Source organism: Enhydra lutris, unplaced genomic scaffold (assembly GCF_002288905.1).
Source record: "Enhydra lutris kenyoni isolate GAN:26980312 unplaced genomic scaffold, ASM228890v2 scaffoldscaffold16, whole genome shotgun sequence".
Lineage (NCBI taxonomy): Eukaryota > Metazoa > Chordata > Mammalia > Carnivora > Mustelidae > Enhydra > Enhydra lutris.
Window position 1 is genome coordinate 33,069,343 of NW_019154100.1, and position 17,310 is coordinate 33,086,652.

Consider the following 17,310-nt stretch of genomic DNA (forward strand, 5'->3'; position numbering starts at 1 on the left):
TTCTGTCTTTGAAGTCAGCGCTGGCACGTCCAGTCCACCTCGCACTGTGTCACTGGGACACTTATTTTCCTGCCTTTCTCTTTTGTTTATGGGGACGATGATGTTTGTCCTGCCCGGATTATCCAGGATAATCTCCCCATCTCCAGGTCAGCTGATGAGCAACCTTAATTTCATCTGCAGCCTTAATTCCTTTTTCTGAGAGCATTAATTAATTCTCCAATTAGTTAACTGATTAAGTAAGAAATCCTTTTGATAACTTGCTGTCTGCTAGTCATTAGCTATCCCTTTTAGTGAATTTAGTGTGGGCATTTTTTTCTACTAAAATGTATTCTTTAATTAATTAACCCATTCATTCAACAAATATTTCCAGATACTTCATATGTGGGAGAGTGGGCATCGCTATGAGTAATGCAAAGATGAATCCATGTAATATATATGTATATACAGGGCAGGGTGCCAGGCACTGAGAACAAAGTTTACATATAAGGGTTTAAAGCCTGGTTTAGGAGTTAAGGATACATTCTAACTATAACTTAGGGAGGAAGTTGATTTATCATAAGCCTGCGATGGGTTTAGAGATAATACTTTTAACCCTCAAACTGAAAAACATCATGTGTCTATAGCATAGAGCGTTTGAAATAGACTGTCCCAGACAATTTGAGCTCTGTAGTCAGTTTTGCCTTTGGGGATTTTGAGGGAAGAGAAATGTCTTTGGCTGAGACATTGGGAAGGTGCTATGGGGAGTTGGCTTTTGAACCAGGAGGTGAAGGATCCATGCGCTGGAAACTGTGAAGTGTGGGACAGGTGCATGCATTTCTCCCCTCCCCCAGGAGCAAAGGTGAGAGATAGGGTAGCACTGGGCTCAGTTGGGGAGGTCCTAAATCAGCCATGACATTGGAGTTAGATTTATTTTAGATTAGATCTTGAAGTTAGGGGCTGCTTTCTTTGCTCCTCTGTTGAGAGTTGGTGACTATATGGAAAATATGTGAGAAGAAATTTACATTCTTAATGGTATCTCCACTCAACTTTTTAAAAATGAGTTTTTCATATGTAGATCTGGTTAATTATAGACTGGTGGAAAGAGACCCATAACCCCTCTTCTGCCCCCCCCTTCACACAGTAAAGTTAGATTAAATTTTTACATAAGAAGACAAAAGTGCAAAATCTTCTAGGAATCCAGGTGCCACATAGTGGAGCATCTCTTGGCCCTCAGGTCCCACAGGGCAACAGCTGTCAGAGACACCTCTGCGTGTGGCCAGAGCCTCCTGCATGGAGAAGATCAGTCCCTGCTGAGGCACTCATAGCCTTTTTATGTCAGAGGCTTACATCGTGTGCAGGGGCAGCATCAGGGCTTGTATTAAGGGCAGTGTGTCTAATCCCAGCCTTTCCTGGTTCTTGACTCAAACTTGGCACATCATCGTGAATCTTACCCACCCGGGGTTCCCTGCATGGCCCAGTGACCCAGAGTCCCACAGGACCTTTTCCTGTGATTTGTGTTGAGAAAAGTTTAAAGCTGTGGTTTTTTTATTTGGTAGACTTTCTTGTGGTTAGAACGTTTCCAGACATGAGCTGATCTGTGTGGTGCTGTGGTACTATGAGTAGGAGAGACCATCCTCTTTGCAGAAGTAAAAGACTGAGGACCGAAGTCGTTTTCTATTTTTCAAAGTGATTTTAATGATGGGGGATATCTTCTGACATATTAAGTGAAGAGGAAATAAAATTTCATGTATAAGATAATCTTTTTTTTTTTTTTTTTTTTAAAGATTCTATTTATTTATTTGACAGAGAGATCACAAGCAGGCAGAGAGAGAGGAGGAAGCAGGCTCCCCTAGAGAGCAGAGAGCCCGATGCGGGGCTCAATCCCAGGACTCTGAGATCATGACCCGAGCCGAAGGCAGCGGCTTAACCCACTGAGCCACCCAGGCGCCCCACATGTATAAGATAATCTTAACTGTGTTAAACTACACACAACACATGTGCACATACACGCACACACGCACACACACACACACACCCAGCCCCAAACTGTAAACAGTGGTTATTTCTTGGTCACAGAACCATGAATGATACTTTTCTTCTTCTGTTGTTGTTTGGTTGTGTTTTGGGGGTGGGAGTTTGGAGTCTGTTTGATTTCTCTTATTTTCTTTATAATGTGGAATTGTGAAATTTTCCCTTAATTTTCTTTGACAGATGTTTTGGGAATAATCACTGCTCTCAGAAGGAAGGCATTTCATTAAAATAAATATACTCATGGCAGAAATACATGTACCTGATGAGGTTAGGAGAAAAATATCAGAATTATAGTTTTAGAAGCATCCTGACTCTCTTAATTCTCATAGCGGTCTTATTAAAGTATATAACATCAAACCACTGTGTTTTAGTCCAGTATTTTTCATTTTTTAAGACAAATGTTCATATTCTAAAAGTATACCTAGACATTGTAAATAATGAAATGTAATGTAAATAATAATATAAATACACATAAACAATGAAAGGAAAAATATATGTCACACTTAATTCCGTTACTTAAGAGAAAAAATACTACTCTTAATATTTGGGTTTATATGCTTCTAATTTTTTTTTCTGTGCTTAGACATTGTGTACATATAAGGAAAACAAACCAAAACAAAAATGGCATTTGATGATTTGATTTAAAGGACTATGAACAAATGTACCACTACTTGTAAATTGGAATTTTTCTCTCTGTCCTCTGACTTATACATACTCAAACAAAATTAGTTATAGAACGGTCCATTTGTCTAGTTCTGACTATCATTACAAGCTTTCCAGAAGAGTGTGACTGGACATCTGGACATTTGGACTGCAGCTCATTTCACTGGGTCTGCTGGAAAAATGCGTGCGCGCGCGCACACACACACATAAGCTTACAACATTCTTTTGTGTCCCTTAAGTGTTCTCTAGCTCTTTTCCTTTCCAGCTAGGCAGATTTGTATGACCCTGAGATTTTCACTTCAAGCCATTTCTCCGGTGCATGTGTTCAATGTTCCTGCAGGATCTGGCACAGGGAACTTGAAGTGCCAGGAAAAAGGGCCAAGGTTTCAAAATTATTTTAGCTCATGATATAAATGTCCCCAAATATAACACATAATTCTCAAGCATCTTCCTAGTCATGAAATTTTGTTGGCCTCTTCTATCTTGCTGTTACAGAGAAAAATCATTCTGATCTCCAAACCTCTCTCTTCTACAAGTTAGGGCCTCTTGCAAAATATCTTCGCTGACAGCCCTGTTACATGTGATTTCCCTAGCCCGGTCTCCCTGGATGTCCCTCATTGCTTTCTGCCCAGCTATGAGTAAGCTCAGGCTTCCCCAGGGCCACTGTAGGCAGTGTATTTTCTCTTGCTTCTTTGAGGATTTTCTTGGTCATATAACTGGCCTTTTTTTTTTTAAAATTTATTTGACAGATAGAGATCACAAGTAGGCAGAGAGGCAGGCAGAGAGAGGGGGAAGCAGGCTCCCCACTGAGCAGAGAACCTGATGTGGGGCTTGATCCCAGGACCCTGAGATCATGACCTGAGCCGAAGGCAGAGGCTTAACCTACTGAGCACCCAGGCGCCCCTCACATTTTGACTCTTAAGAACAAAACCACCACAACAAAAACAACAGAAAATCAAAAGTAAGAAGAAAAAGAATCACTCATGGTTCTGCCACCAAGAAATTGACAATTTTGGGGTGTGTATTTGTGCATTTATTTTAAAACAGTTAAGATTATCTGATAGACAGGAGTGCCTGGGTGGCTCAGTTGGCTGAGGGTCCAACTCTCAGTTTTGGCTCAGGTCATGATCTTGGGGTCGTGAGATTGAGTCCTGTGTCAGGCTCCCTGCTCAACGGGGAGTTGGCTAGAGATTATCTCTCTCTCCCTCTTCCTCTGCACATGCTCTCTCTCTTAAATAGATAAATAAATCTTGAAAAAAGATTATCCTATAGGCAGAGTTTTGTTTCCTATTTTTCACTTAATATGTCATAAGTGCTTCCTCAATCACAAACATTATTCATACACTTTTTCAATGACTAGGTAATAGTTTATTTTATGGATTTACTACCAAGTGCTTAGCTATTTGTTTAATTTTAAGACCGTCAAAATATCCATTTTCTAATGATGTATCCAGGAACAGTAGGCTTGTAGAACAGTGCTAGGGGAGGTAATGAATTCTTGGTAAGCACTAACTATTACTGGTTTTGTTAATGAAAATTTGGATGCAGTTGTCAGAAAACCAGGAGAAGCCATGAATTATCCTCGGTATAAGGGGAAGATTGCCACTTCAGACTTTGGGCAGAAGGTGTAGGCATTCTCTGTTCCTGATCCCAGCTGAGAGGAGATTTCTTCAGGAGTATCTCAGCTCCTTGCCCTTTCCGGGCTGAGGTCCATCTGTTTCAGGCTCAAAGCTCAAAAGCCTTGATAGATTTTGGATTTTCTTGAGTATGCAGAGTTAAGAACTCTGAAAAAGCCCTTCTCTTGAATTTGGTGCATCTGGTGGTCATGTTAATAGTCTTTTTCTGGCACATTATAGTATTAACTCAGAACTATAATTTTTCTGATGCCATTCAGTGTGTCCCAAGGAACTGCTTTACCCCCTTGTCAACCAAACAAATACCATTTGCATGCCAGGGAAAGATTCCTTTTGTTAGACTGTGAGGGAAATGTGTGATAGGACAATCTTGAAAGCAATCACATGGAGAAAGACCTGGCACTTACATTATGGGGTGGTTAGATAGAGAGGAATCCTAGTTGGGGGTGGATATAAGATTAGAAAGTTGGAGGTGGGGTCCCATGTGAATTAACAAACTGAGTATAATTGGAATCACAAGGAAAAAACAGTCAAGAGAAGGACAAGAAGGGAACAGCAATGGAGGGCAAAATAAATTTTGTGGCTAAGCTCTCAGAACTTCTCTCCCCCTCCCATTTCTTCCACTCTCTTACCCCAGGTAGTGCCTTTGCATATTCCTTAAAGCATTTGCTCATTGAAACTATCCTACACACCAAAAACTGTATCTTTTTGAGTCTTTATCAGATATTGACAAGGAAAGCTTAAAACAAGTAATTAATTTACTAAATTCCAAATACATGTGATTTATATGGAGTCAAATGTACTTGACATATAAAATGACATAATATATCGTAACATAAAACAACATTATTCTCCAAACACTTTAGAAATTAAAAACACATGTTTGCCTTGTATCTCACTGGTCCTATCAGATCAGTTGGCACATCCTTCCTCTGTGTTAACTTTTAATTCTTCTCTTACATGTTCTGAGCAGTTGCTGATAGGATAGTTTCATATTCTGAACCTGTGCTGGTGATGACTGGAAATTGATCTTTTAATTATAGTTCTTTTATCATGTGGGCTCCTTTATCTAAATGAATTCCTCATTTCCTGGTTGTTCATGCCTCCCCGAAAATAGATAAAATATATTTACATGGAAAACAAATCATTGCTGAATATAATTTAAAAAAAAGAAATATTTAATTTTCTATAACAATCTTTGAGGTGCTCCCAGTGTCAGACTTTGCCTGGGTTTTACAAATATTTGAATGAATGGTACTTTGAAGTGATGAACGCTTTGGAATTTCTTAAATTTATTATATGATGGGTTTTATGATTTATTTTTATCCAGTCTTGGATTTTGATAAACAGACCAAAATATAGGAATCTAGAACATGTAAAAAACATAGAGACTATTGACATTATCACTACTTTATTTCCTAATGGTATTAGGTATGTGTCTATTTGGCAATTCTATTTATTTGTCCTTAGTAAATACATGGTGTTGAATATAATACCTTAAAAAAATGAGTAACACTGAGAATACCATATTTCCACATTTTTTATATCTGTTCGATGGAAATAATACTATTGTTTTCCTGTATTGTCATTTACGTTGTTGCCTTTTATTCATTTTTGGTTTTGTTTATATGGGTTATGAAGTAAGGCCAGTTCTGTTTGTGAAATTATTTTAGTTTCATTTCTCTAACCGTTAAGACCATAGAGGCATATCAAGGCTCCAAAATAGAGATGGCTTAAAACTTTGAAAGAGTTATGAATAACTTTTCAGTATAAGAGCAGCCAAAGTATTGCCTGTCCTAGGACGTTTGGCACAGACTTTTAAAACAACCAAACATGTTTTTTGTTTTAAGTTGATTTCCACTAGTGCATCTCTGCTAAGGCCCTCCCTTACCTGGCACGTGCCCCCATCCAGGTTAATATCGCAGGGACCTCTGATGTCTTTTTGAATCCTGCACTCGGTTTATGACCTGCTTTTGTCTCTCACTCATCCGCAGAGCCCGGCGTTTGCACGGTATTCGGAGATCCCCACTACAACACTTTTGACGGACGGACATTTAACTTTCAGGGGACGTGTCAGTACGTTTTGACAAAAGACTGCTCCTCCCCTGCCTCGCCCTTTCAGGTGCTGGTGAAGAACGATGCACGCAGGACCCGCTCCTTCTCTTGGACCAAGTCAGTGGACCTGGTGCTGGGCGCCAGCACCGTCAGCCTCCAGCAGCACCTGACCGTGCGCTGGAACGGCTCGCGCATCTCGCTGCCCTGCCAGGCGCCGCAGTTCCACATCGACCTGGATGGCTACCTCTTGAAAGTGACGACCAAAGCAGGTGGGCTTCTGTGTCCTTCTGGCTCTCTCCTCTGCCTCACCAGCCTGCACAGCCACACCACCTGAGAGGTCTGCTTCTTCTGCGGAGGGTAACCCGGAGGCGGCCGAGTGTTGGGACTGCAGGTGTGGCCTCATGCCCACTCACTTGGGTTCCGAGGGTCCACCTCCAAGATGGCACAAAAGAGCGGGAGAAATTTGCACACCGTGGAGCCTTGCAGTTCAGTGCCACTCACAGTAGTCTTGCAATCTGCTGACTTCCTCGTCCAGAATAGCATTTGTGCTCTCCAAATAACCTTCTCTTTCCCGTGTTTTGTTGCAATGGTAGACCCTTGATGTCCAGCTTGGAATTGTCAGTGTTTCTCCCAGCTCGGCCAGTAATGTGCAGTTTCACATCTGTGAGAAAGACTGTTTTCTTAGTGAGCATCTGTCCCAGAAGGTGGGGAGTCCTCAAACCTAAACCACAAATGTGTGGGTGTGCAGGTAGGAGTGTACATGGCCAAGTGACCAGCAATCCTGTCCATTCTTGACCCTGGGGAAGGTGCTTGTTGAGTTAGTGGATGGCTAGAACCATTGGCTCTGCTGGAGGAAGCTTAAGGAGCTCAGAGCTCTGAGCGTGCTTCCCCCAGCCTTGGGTCCGTGGACCGGCCTGCCAACCCCTTTCTTAGCATCCCCTGTTGCCTGCCACCTACTGGACTCTGTATTTCCCCTCCATAGACTGACACATCCCCTCTAGGCCAAACTGTTCGTAGCTGCTAGGAGGTTACTCTTAGGGGCTCAGTGAAAGCTCACGTTCTTGTGAGCTACCTAGAGAGGCTTCTTAGAAGCAGAACTCTGCCCTTCGATATCCGCCCGAAAGAATGAATTCAGCTCATTTACACCTTCAGTTATATCATGTCTGATTCCTTCCGCACTGCCTTTGGTTAATCCATATTGTTTGTCAGTTTGATACTGAACTGCATGTTCTCCTGGTGAATGCTATTTCTGTCAGCATGACACTTGAGGAAATCAACATACTTCTTGCTTTTTATATTGATGAAAATGTAACAGTGTAAAAGCATCAATTACATTCCAGTTCCTTTAGATAATAAGGATCCAAAAGGGAAAGATTTGATAGAGCAGGCCCTTGTGAGGAACTCTAGAGACTGTTCTCTGCCATACCTTCAGAACACTGTTAATTATTTCAGTTAAAGGCAAAATACATTTGACAAATTGATCCGAGTTTATGGAATGCCAGCTTAGCTAAACAAAGGCAGGAAGCCAAGGCAAAGCCCAGGGAGCTTTTATTGAGAGCATAACATGGTTTTGGTGAGAAAAAGTTAAATATTAATGTATTGGAGCATTCTATAAAGGGAGAAGGACTCCCAACTTCACTTTGAAAGTGGCAGGTGTGAAGAGCTCTATTTATTCAATTTTAGAGGGATTAGTCCTCTTCAGAGAATTCAGACACCTGTTGTTTTATTCAAATGATGTGTCACTCTGTAGATGTCGGCCTTAGCTCATTTCTTTAAAGAGGGCAACAGTTTGTGGCTCCCTGTCAATTGTGTACAAAATGACTCATTATTACAGAGCGCTAATTAGAAGGACCTTGCTGATCTGTTTGCATCCCAGAGGAACACAATGGATTCTACCGAAATGGAAATTATTGGCCCACCCCAGCCCAACTTCCGAAGGGATCCTGGACACTGGAAGTCTGCTAACAGTATAGGAGCTTCGATTCTGTTCTGCCCATAGCTGGCAAAACCTTACGGAATAAGTGTCCTCTTGTCAGGATTCCACATCGTAAAAATGAATGAAAGGTTGAGGCTGCTAAGAAAATAATACTAGATCATAAACACCATAATTAGATTAGTGAATTTAACTCTTCTCGGCCTTGAACTCGATTTTACAATTTCCTTTCCTTTTTTTCCCACAATGCAAGTAAGTTATGCGATGCCCATAATACCCAGCTGAACAATTTCCCGTAGCATAAACTTTCTGTCTCCTAGGGAAGAACTGTATTCCTCTGGGCTCTAAACTTGCTTTGAGATTATCCTTGGAATGAAATGATTCCATTTCCGGACACAGGTCTTCTCCCAAAACCAATCTCAGTTTGTACCCCTGAGGGATAATTTCTTTTTATCACCTATTGATTGTCCATTTAAAATATCACAATATATCCTTGGAGTGTTCTTCTCCCATAGATTATCTTTTTAATTTCATAAACTTGTATGATCAAAGGGTCCTTTCTTCGAAATAACAGCTTAAATCAAGCCTGCAGCTGGAGGATGAGAAATGGGGAGGAATGACTCTTTGCCCCTGTGGTTTCTGAACTCAGCACTTCAGGAGGGAATCGTTTGGCAGAGGAGCGCAGGTGGCTTGCTGTGTGGTGGGATTAGGCTGTAGTTGCTTACCTAATAACAACAGGGGTGGTACAGAGGGCACAGAGCAGGCTTAGTAGCTGGGGAAAACTCTGCTCACCCCCATCACGCTCCGACCCCAACTCTTGGCAGTTAGTGAATAATTTAAAAATATTTCCTTTCTGCCATCTGTTCACTTCATCAACTCTACCTGAGAGAGTTACGTCAGATCCACCCGAAGGCATTAACACGTGGGAGTGTGGGGTTTTTCTATTTTACTTTTGGTAGAGTTCTGTACTTTATGAACCTGGAGACTACACATATTTTTCTTATTCTTTTTTCCTTTGGTATAAAATCTGAACAGAAAAAACATCCATTTTAAAGCATCATATGGATTTGTCTATGGATTTTGTACCTCCTCTGTCTTTTAAGGAAACACCAGCAAAAGCAGCAAGAACAACAAAATAACAAAACAAAGCAAAACAAAAATGACAACAAAAGAACAACAACTTCCTTCTCCCTCCTTCTCCCCGCCCAAAAAACTAGTGGTCTGGAGCCCGGCTACACATTTGAAGGGTAAAAAACAAGTTGGTAAAACATTCACTGGTGAGAAGGGATAATTGGAAGGTGCTTCCTGCAGTGGAAAGAATGTGGCTGCTGCTTACACCCCCAGATGGGACATGTGCTTTGGCCTTGGCCTTCTGACTCTGCCAGTTATTTCTACCTAATTTCCCGTGCAGAGGAACGGGGAAACTCATCCCAGCTGTAGAAAGGGCTAACCCCAGCCCCTACCACAATGTTTTCATTTCATAAGATGCCTATTTAAAATACCTCTTGGAAGAGCAACTTTTTCAATTACAACCTACTCATTATTTTGCCTGTCACTATTGTACTTTACTTTGCATGGCTTTTACTCATGTAGAGGGTAATGACAGTCCTACAAACACATATGTGCATGGTACAGCAATAGACAAAGGTATCTATAGTTGGGTAAGTCATCCCTATATGATATGAAACTTAGTATTGGGCACTTGAAAATCCTCTTAAAAACAAAGAGAAGAAGAGGAAGAGAGAGTGGATTGCCAAGTATTCCCTTACTGTGGGGACCATGTGTGGGGTTTTTTTGTTTGTTTGTTTGTTTGTTTTTCTTTTTTTGAATGACTGAGAAGAGTTTGGAAAAGAGTTTACCAAAAACAGTGGGTCTTCCTCTTCCCAAACCTGCATGGACCACCAGTCCATTACCTGAAAAGAACGTAATTATTGGCTTGTTCGCCGTGAGTTGATTTCTGACAAACTCAGTTGCCCAAAGTCTCAAATTTGTTATATCATTGTCAATAATGATGTTGGAACTCCTTTGGATATAAATTCTCAACCATAGTGGCATTTGGAAGAATAGTATTTGCCTACTGTCTAGGAAAGAGATTTGCAGTTTGGAAAATTTTGCAACATGGAAAGTCTCTGGAAGTATGCTCTTAAACTTAGAATGTTATATGGAATTGATTTTCTTCCCTCATTTCTCTTGCTGGGCAGCCGCCTGGCTACAGGCTTCTGAGGTCATGTTTCTTCTATACCTTAGAGAATGTATTACAAATCATATTACAGTTTGCTTGTCTTTTTTCAAAATTGTTATTTCAATGTCTTGACTAGCATGAAATTCACAATTTCTTTGGCTTTGCAGATTCGTTGTGTCAATTTACAGGGTAATTGATTCATTTAGTGAGTATATACTATGTACCAGATAATGTGTTAGATGGTGGGGTATGAAGAAGTATAAATCACTTCATAAGAGAGTTGTGGTTGTCGGAGGTGACGCTATTGTCTCACAGAGATCCATCAAGGAGGTCAGTCCAGTGTGTGGATGTTCTCAGTGTGTCTTTTCTCTGATCACCTTGTCCTCTTGCTCTATTCTCTTCACCAAATTACTCCTAAGAGAGACTTTTTTTTCTTTCAAGTTTCTATTTAAATTCCAGTTCGTTGACATACGGTGTAATGTTAGTTTCCATTGTAGTATTTAGTGATTCCTCACTTACATACAATACTCAGTGCTCCTCACAGTGCCCTCCCTAATCCCCATCACCCATTTAAACTCCCTCTCCCCACCCCCTCTCCTCTGGTAACCATCAGTTTGTTCTCTACAGTTAAGAGTCTGTTTCTTGGTTGACCTCTCTCTAAAGAGATTTTCTTATGACCTTTCTTGCTTCTTTACCCAACTCTATTTAATTGCTTTTCTGAATCCAGCTCCTTCTCCAAACCAAGAAATCTTCTTTATCATTTGCCTTGGACCAAGAATGCTTCCATTCCTTTCATTGACCATGCAGTGATTTCCTTATGGGCCTTTCTGTTTATTTCTTGGGAAACTCAGCTTTAGACCACTAGTTTATTCTATGAGTAACTCCCTAAAGTGGATTTGTAACTCTTTCTTGTGGCAGTTGTGTGGCCTACTCACAGGAATGCTATTTGGCTAGCCTTCTCTCCTCTTGGATCATGTTCAGACTTAAGGAATATTGGCTTTAGAATCCTACTTCTGGGCATTTCTTACCGATCTTACATCACTCTGATTTTGTCTTATGCCAATTTTACATCCAGACAAGATTCATTCTCTCCTTCGCCACCCCTTTCTACTTTCCCATCACTGCCTCATCCCCCAACTTCTGAACATCTTCTGACATTTTTCTCACCAGCCTAATAGTGCAAGGTCTTCTAGGAGGAAAGTCATGTTGCTCTTTCCAGAAGCTCAGAACAGGCTAAATGAAAGACTAGAGTTTGTTAGAAACCCAAGAGGATAAGATTTAAAAACACACGTGGGAAGATTTTCTCTTTTTCTGTTAAAAAAGGGACATTTTCCTTTGGCTTGTCACTCTTAGGAGACAGTGACAGTGAATGAGGTGAAGTCCCAGGGCAGAAATGCACACACAAGTTGTTGTAGATGTTCTCCTGGTATTTGTGGCATCGAACTGGTACCTGCTTCACCCATTCTCTGGAAACTCAGGCACTGCCAGGGTATTATCAGGAAAGCAGTAAGAAAAGCTTCCAACACACATTTGAGACATAAAGAAAAACTCAGACCAGGAGAGTGTGTCTTTTGCTCTGGATTGAGTCTGAAAATGCTTTTCATAAAGTCCTCACCTTTATCTAATGGCCAGCATCTACACACACAATATCAGGATGTACGTGAGAGCATTTCTTCTTGACCTTCTAGTCAGACTGATCTTTGATGTATGACAGGATAACCTAGCTGTCCTATAAGTGACACAGAAATGTCACTATTCAGTGGGGTCATAGGATGATGGATCTTGAAGTCTTGGGCCACCTATCTGAAAAAAAAAAATGAATGTTTAAAGACAAAGCCTCTGATGTTTTAGATGGTCTGTTCAGCAAACCAAGAGGAGCCTATGTTCTCTACCTTCTGGAGCAAAGACTATTTCCTTGGTGAACAAGGTCGTTTTGTCCTGCTGATTCTTTCTAGCACATGCAGAATTTCTCCCCATGGCCCAGTAGCTTCCAGCGCCTCCTCAAATGTTAAAGGTTATGTATGATAAGCTCAGGGCTGAGAAGGTTGGAAGGGTTCCACAGCACCTCAACCCTAGGAAATGTTGATTAAACAACTATCCTTCTCTCAGGGATGTCTGTAAAATGATGAGGAGGCAAATGTTTTCATTTCAGACATTTCTATACCAGTGTTTTTCTTTGAAGGGGATCTTTTCAGAAGCTATATATTTATTACTTTAATAATTTCACTGTAACAGATAACTTAGTATTTGACATTTAGTATAATTACATGTGGGGTTTTGGATTAAGAAAAAAATTACATTAAAAATTATCATCTTTGGGATGCCTGGGTGGCTCAGTTGGTTGGATGACTGCCTTCGGCTCAGGTCATGATACCAGAGTCCCGAGATCGAGTCCCGCATTGGGCTCCCAGCTCCACGGGGAGTCTGCTTCTCCCTCTGACCTTCTCTTCGCTCATGCTCTCTCTCACTGCCTCTCTCTCAATAAATAAAAAAAAATCTTTAAAAAAATTATCATCTTTGTTATCTTTCCATTTCCACATTTTACTTATCATTGGGTACATGAAAGCACAAGTTGGTCCAACACAATTACTATAGAAAAGGTCAAAACTATAGCCCTAAGAGGAGCATGGTCAATGAGTGATCCTCTACAAGTTAAACAAGGGTATGTAAGGTATCATATTTAAGGACAAACTTTATACAGTTTTAAAATTCTGAGCCTCCAAAAGTGTTTCATGTACTATAATACAACATTTAATATGGTGAGATTAAACAGTAACCAAGAATTTGGATAGACCCTTACTGTTCCTTGTTAGAGGTTAGTCATTCATACTATGTAAGGATACATGTGCTTGGGAATTATTGGTGGATTTAAGTGTGGTTGATCTTCTTTTCTTTTCCTTTTCCTCTAGGTTTGGAAATATCCTGGGATGGAGACAGTTTTGTTGAAGTCATGGCTGCCCCCCATCTCAAGGGCAAGCTCTGTGGTCTTTGTGGCAACTATAATGGACATAAGCGTGATGATTTAATTGGTGGAGATGGAAACTTCAAGTTTGATGTGGATGACTTTGCTGAATCCTGGAGAGTAGAGTCCAATGAGTTCTGCAACAGACCTCAGAGAAAACCAGTGCCTGAACTGTGTCAAGGGACAGTGAAGGTAAAGCTCCGAGCTCATCGAGAATGCCAGAAACTCAAATCCTGGGAGTTTCAGACCTGCCACTCAGCTGTGGACTATGCCACTTTCTACCGGTAGGTACAGTGCTTTGGGGGATGGGTTTTGGTTAGAGACCAAGGATTGACTCAACCTTGAAACAGAGTGTATGAAACTTCTTGGCATACAAAACAAGGGCACCCAGGGCACATGGTAAACACTTCTTTCTTGTGTTGGAGACAGATCTTATCTTGACTCAGTCCCACATTATATACCAAATTAAGAAACTGCAGGGAGTATTTCAGAGTTATCTCCTAGAGGTCATTCTGGTTTTTTTTGTTTTTTTGTTTTTTTTTTTTTTTGTCTACAGGCTCACTGGGAAGCTAGTGATTTTTCTAGGTGTTGGCTTGACTCTAAGGTTGAGGAGTGCTTCCCAACTTCTGTCTGCACAGCAATGGTACAGGGCTAAAGAGCAGAGGTGGGAATCACAGATAACTCTGGCTGCTTCTGGGCGTTTGAGTAAGCTTGGTTATTTGAAGCCTGAGGAATTGTTCAGGTCTAGCCCCAAACCAATCTGCAGGTAGAAAACAAGGCAGTGAAATGAGAATCCCTTGGGTCTTGGACAACTCTCAGACTTTGCATCCAAAGTCAGAGGAGAGTAGGAAAAAGGCTCAAAGATGGAAGAAGGAAAGTCTCTCATTGAGAAAATGGATTCCATAATTTTTTCTTCCATGCTGCAGGGTTGCATTTGTGAGTTGATGAGTCTGGCCTGGCTGTACTTCCATTTATTACACAATTCCATGGGTTCAAGAGCTATGACTGTCTATAACTTTAACCACCGCGGGTGTGGGAGGAAACATGAGACGACACAGCCCAAAAGGCCTTGTTGAAGTGATTTGCCTGTGCCTCTTAAAATGAGAAAGCTCCTGTGGTCTGAAGCCACAGAGAAGTTATTTTTACTCTTTAATTGCCACCAGTTTATTTCCCCTAGTCCTCGTTAAATGTGATCTTTTTTTATTTGATCTTTGGACATAAAAGATAAAATTCTATAAAGGCAGCTCAAAGTGGAGTGGAAAAAGGACTGTCCCTGTCATCACGCGCCCCTGAACATGGCTGCATCTGCCAAACCATTTGGCTCCAGCTCCTATGTTTAGCTCTTTCAAGCCATTTTCCTGTTATAAATTTGAATTCTCTGGGTTCCCTTCTTCCTCCTTCCTGTACCACCCCCCAGATCGACCCCACCCTTGTCTACTGAAATTGAAGGATTTTAATGTAAGACTTGGGAGTGAGTTAAACAGCTGGACAAACAAACCAGGCTTCATTTGGAATCTAAATACCCATCACTCGAAGGTCTGAGGCGGAGCAGTAGAGCATAGCAATTAAGAGCTTTGTGGTCTTCCGGGGCTAAAAATCCAGCCCAGCTTTACAACCTTGAATAATTATTTAAGCTCTCTAAACCTCAGTTTGCTTATCTGTGAAGTGGGAATAATAAAAGAAGCCACCTTAGAGAGTTGTAATTCAAATGTAGTGAGATTATGAATGTCAGTGTATGTGCTCAGCCCAGTGCCTGTACATAGCAAGTGCTCTGTGATTAATTGATGGCTGCTGTAGTTTCTTCTATTAATTAAATTAAATGGTGAACAAGTATAAAGACTTGTTTGGAAGCTCCTCTGCCCCATTTGCGGGTTTGAATTGGACCCTTCTCTGTCCAACATAGATGGGAAAGGCTGTGCTTCTCCCAGGGCCCCAACAGTCTACACCTTTGATTTTTATCCCATTTCGAAGGAGTATGTTGAAAACAGGAACTGGAGAGCAGGCCTGCAGAGATTAGTCCCTTTTTGCAAATTTCTGTTTCTTTTCCCTGTGGCAATTTATTTCCTCTCATGATCCCTGGACTGCAAACAGGAATCTGATGAGCACCTTGGCAGAAGTCGTGAGAAATGACATAGACACGAACAGAGAGAGGCGGAATGGTGAGGTGGACATGCAGATGCTCGCCTTCCGCCCTTGGAAGTTGCTGCCGCCGCCACAGCAGCCCAGTGGGGCTGCTTATTTGTGTTAGGGGCTTGATATGCAGAGTCTGGGGCATTTAGGAGAATGCTCCCGGGATCTCTGTGATGAGGACTGGAGCACTGGTTGTGGTGTCAGGTGAGCTCACGTTAGCTGTGCGTGGGCTGGTGGCAGAGCACCCTTCTGTGGCCAGTCACCCCTTCCCGGAAGAGGCAGGGGAGCTCAGGAGAGTGGAGATGGACAGTCCTGCCTGTCACACAGCCTGCTGATGATCTCATGCCCCAACCAAAAAGTGTGTATTTTGTGCCTTTTCAAGTGAGGCTGGCCAATGTTAGGGAGATCTTGGGTTTCTTCCTTTCTTTCAAGCATCCACGTGGGAGGAAAAAGAAAATGAACAAAGTCAACATAGGAAGGTAATTTTGTTCCCAGGGGATCTCCTGGGAGGACCAAATCTTAGAGAAGCTTTAGGAAGCAATGGACAAAGAATGTGTTGGGTGATAGCAAGTTGGGCCTAATCTCAGCTCTGCCACTCTCCAGCTGTGTGGCCCTGGTGGCAGCTGAGGTTCAGATTCTTCACCTGTGGAATGGGTATGACAGTAACTGCCTGGTGGGGTAGCTCCTCCAAGGAATGAGGTAAACGGACAGTGCCATGTTGTACATGGGAGACGGCCAGTGCTGGCTCAGTGGCTCTTGTCCTGTGTCCCTTCCTTTCCCCAGAGAATCTCGTCCTCAGCTCAGCCACTTGTCTTTCTGATTGGTGATCACTCCCCTTGCTCATATCATGAAGAATCGATTAGATAGATTCTCACTGATAAATCCATGGAGCAATTTAAAAATGAGCTGTTTCTCATTGGTGACACTGAGTGTGATAGTAGAAGACAAGACTCCATTTTGATCCTTTTAAAAACGTGTGTTTTGTCTTATAAGAGTAATACATCTGTTCGTTGTATGACAAATATTAAAGTGAATAAAGAAGAAAATAGAAATCATATGATATTTCACCCATGTAAATTTTTGCCCATAAATTTTATGTCATTGGTGGAATTTCTAAGATGAATCTGAAAACATAGACACGACTGTAGCTGTGACCTTATTTATGAATCAAGGATTTGCCTTGATATCGTGAAAAGTCATACACATAAATTGTGTATGAATTTGATTCCTTGCATTTTCCCTTCACCCTCTAAAGAAATATGAGTATTTCCTGTAAGGACAAAGAATAAGGTCACATGGCTACAAAGGCAGCCTTCCAAGCATCACTGTGTTTGTGACATGGAGAAGGGAGAGAACAAAGAAGATAATTTCTCTGAGGAAATGTTACTCATGTGATAAATTCCACAGGGTAAATTCTATTATAAATATGAGATAGCTATTCTTATAAAGTGAAAATCATAATTCTCATTTCTCTGAGTAGGAGTTGACTTTTGAGATGTCTAGGATTTAAAACTCTTGTCTTCTGTTGGTCTTTTGTCTAGTCCAACATTTTAAATAGTAAACTGTCTGTTGTCTAAAAACTTCAAAAACTTTGCAGATGAATAAGAAAAGCAGGATTTTTGTTGTCTCTTTTGGGAAACTTTTTTGGTTTTTCTGATTTTCTTCACAAATCAGTTCTACCCATCATGGACTCATTTGGCATAAAAATGTGATATTTAATTAAATACTAATTTAATCTTTG

The 17,310-nt window shown here is 41.2% G+C and overlaps 1 protein-coding gene across 1 annotated transcript in view; it reads left to right on the forward strand.

Moving 5' to 3' along the window:
• Positions 1–17,310, forward strand: part of LOC111147356 (BMP binding endothelial regulator) — a 252,678-nt gene that overhangs the window by 160,838 nt on the left and 74,530 nt on the right. The window contains exons 12-13 of the mRNA XM_022503357.1: positions 6,302–6,631; positions 13,387–13,723. Of these exons, the coding sequence (XP_022359065.1) occupies positions 6,302–6,631; positions 13,387–13,723 (667 nt within the window). The remainder of the gene's footprint in view (positions 1–6,301; positions 6,632–13,386; positions 13,724–17,310) is intronic.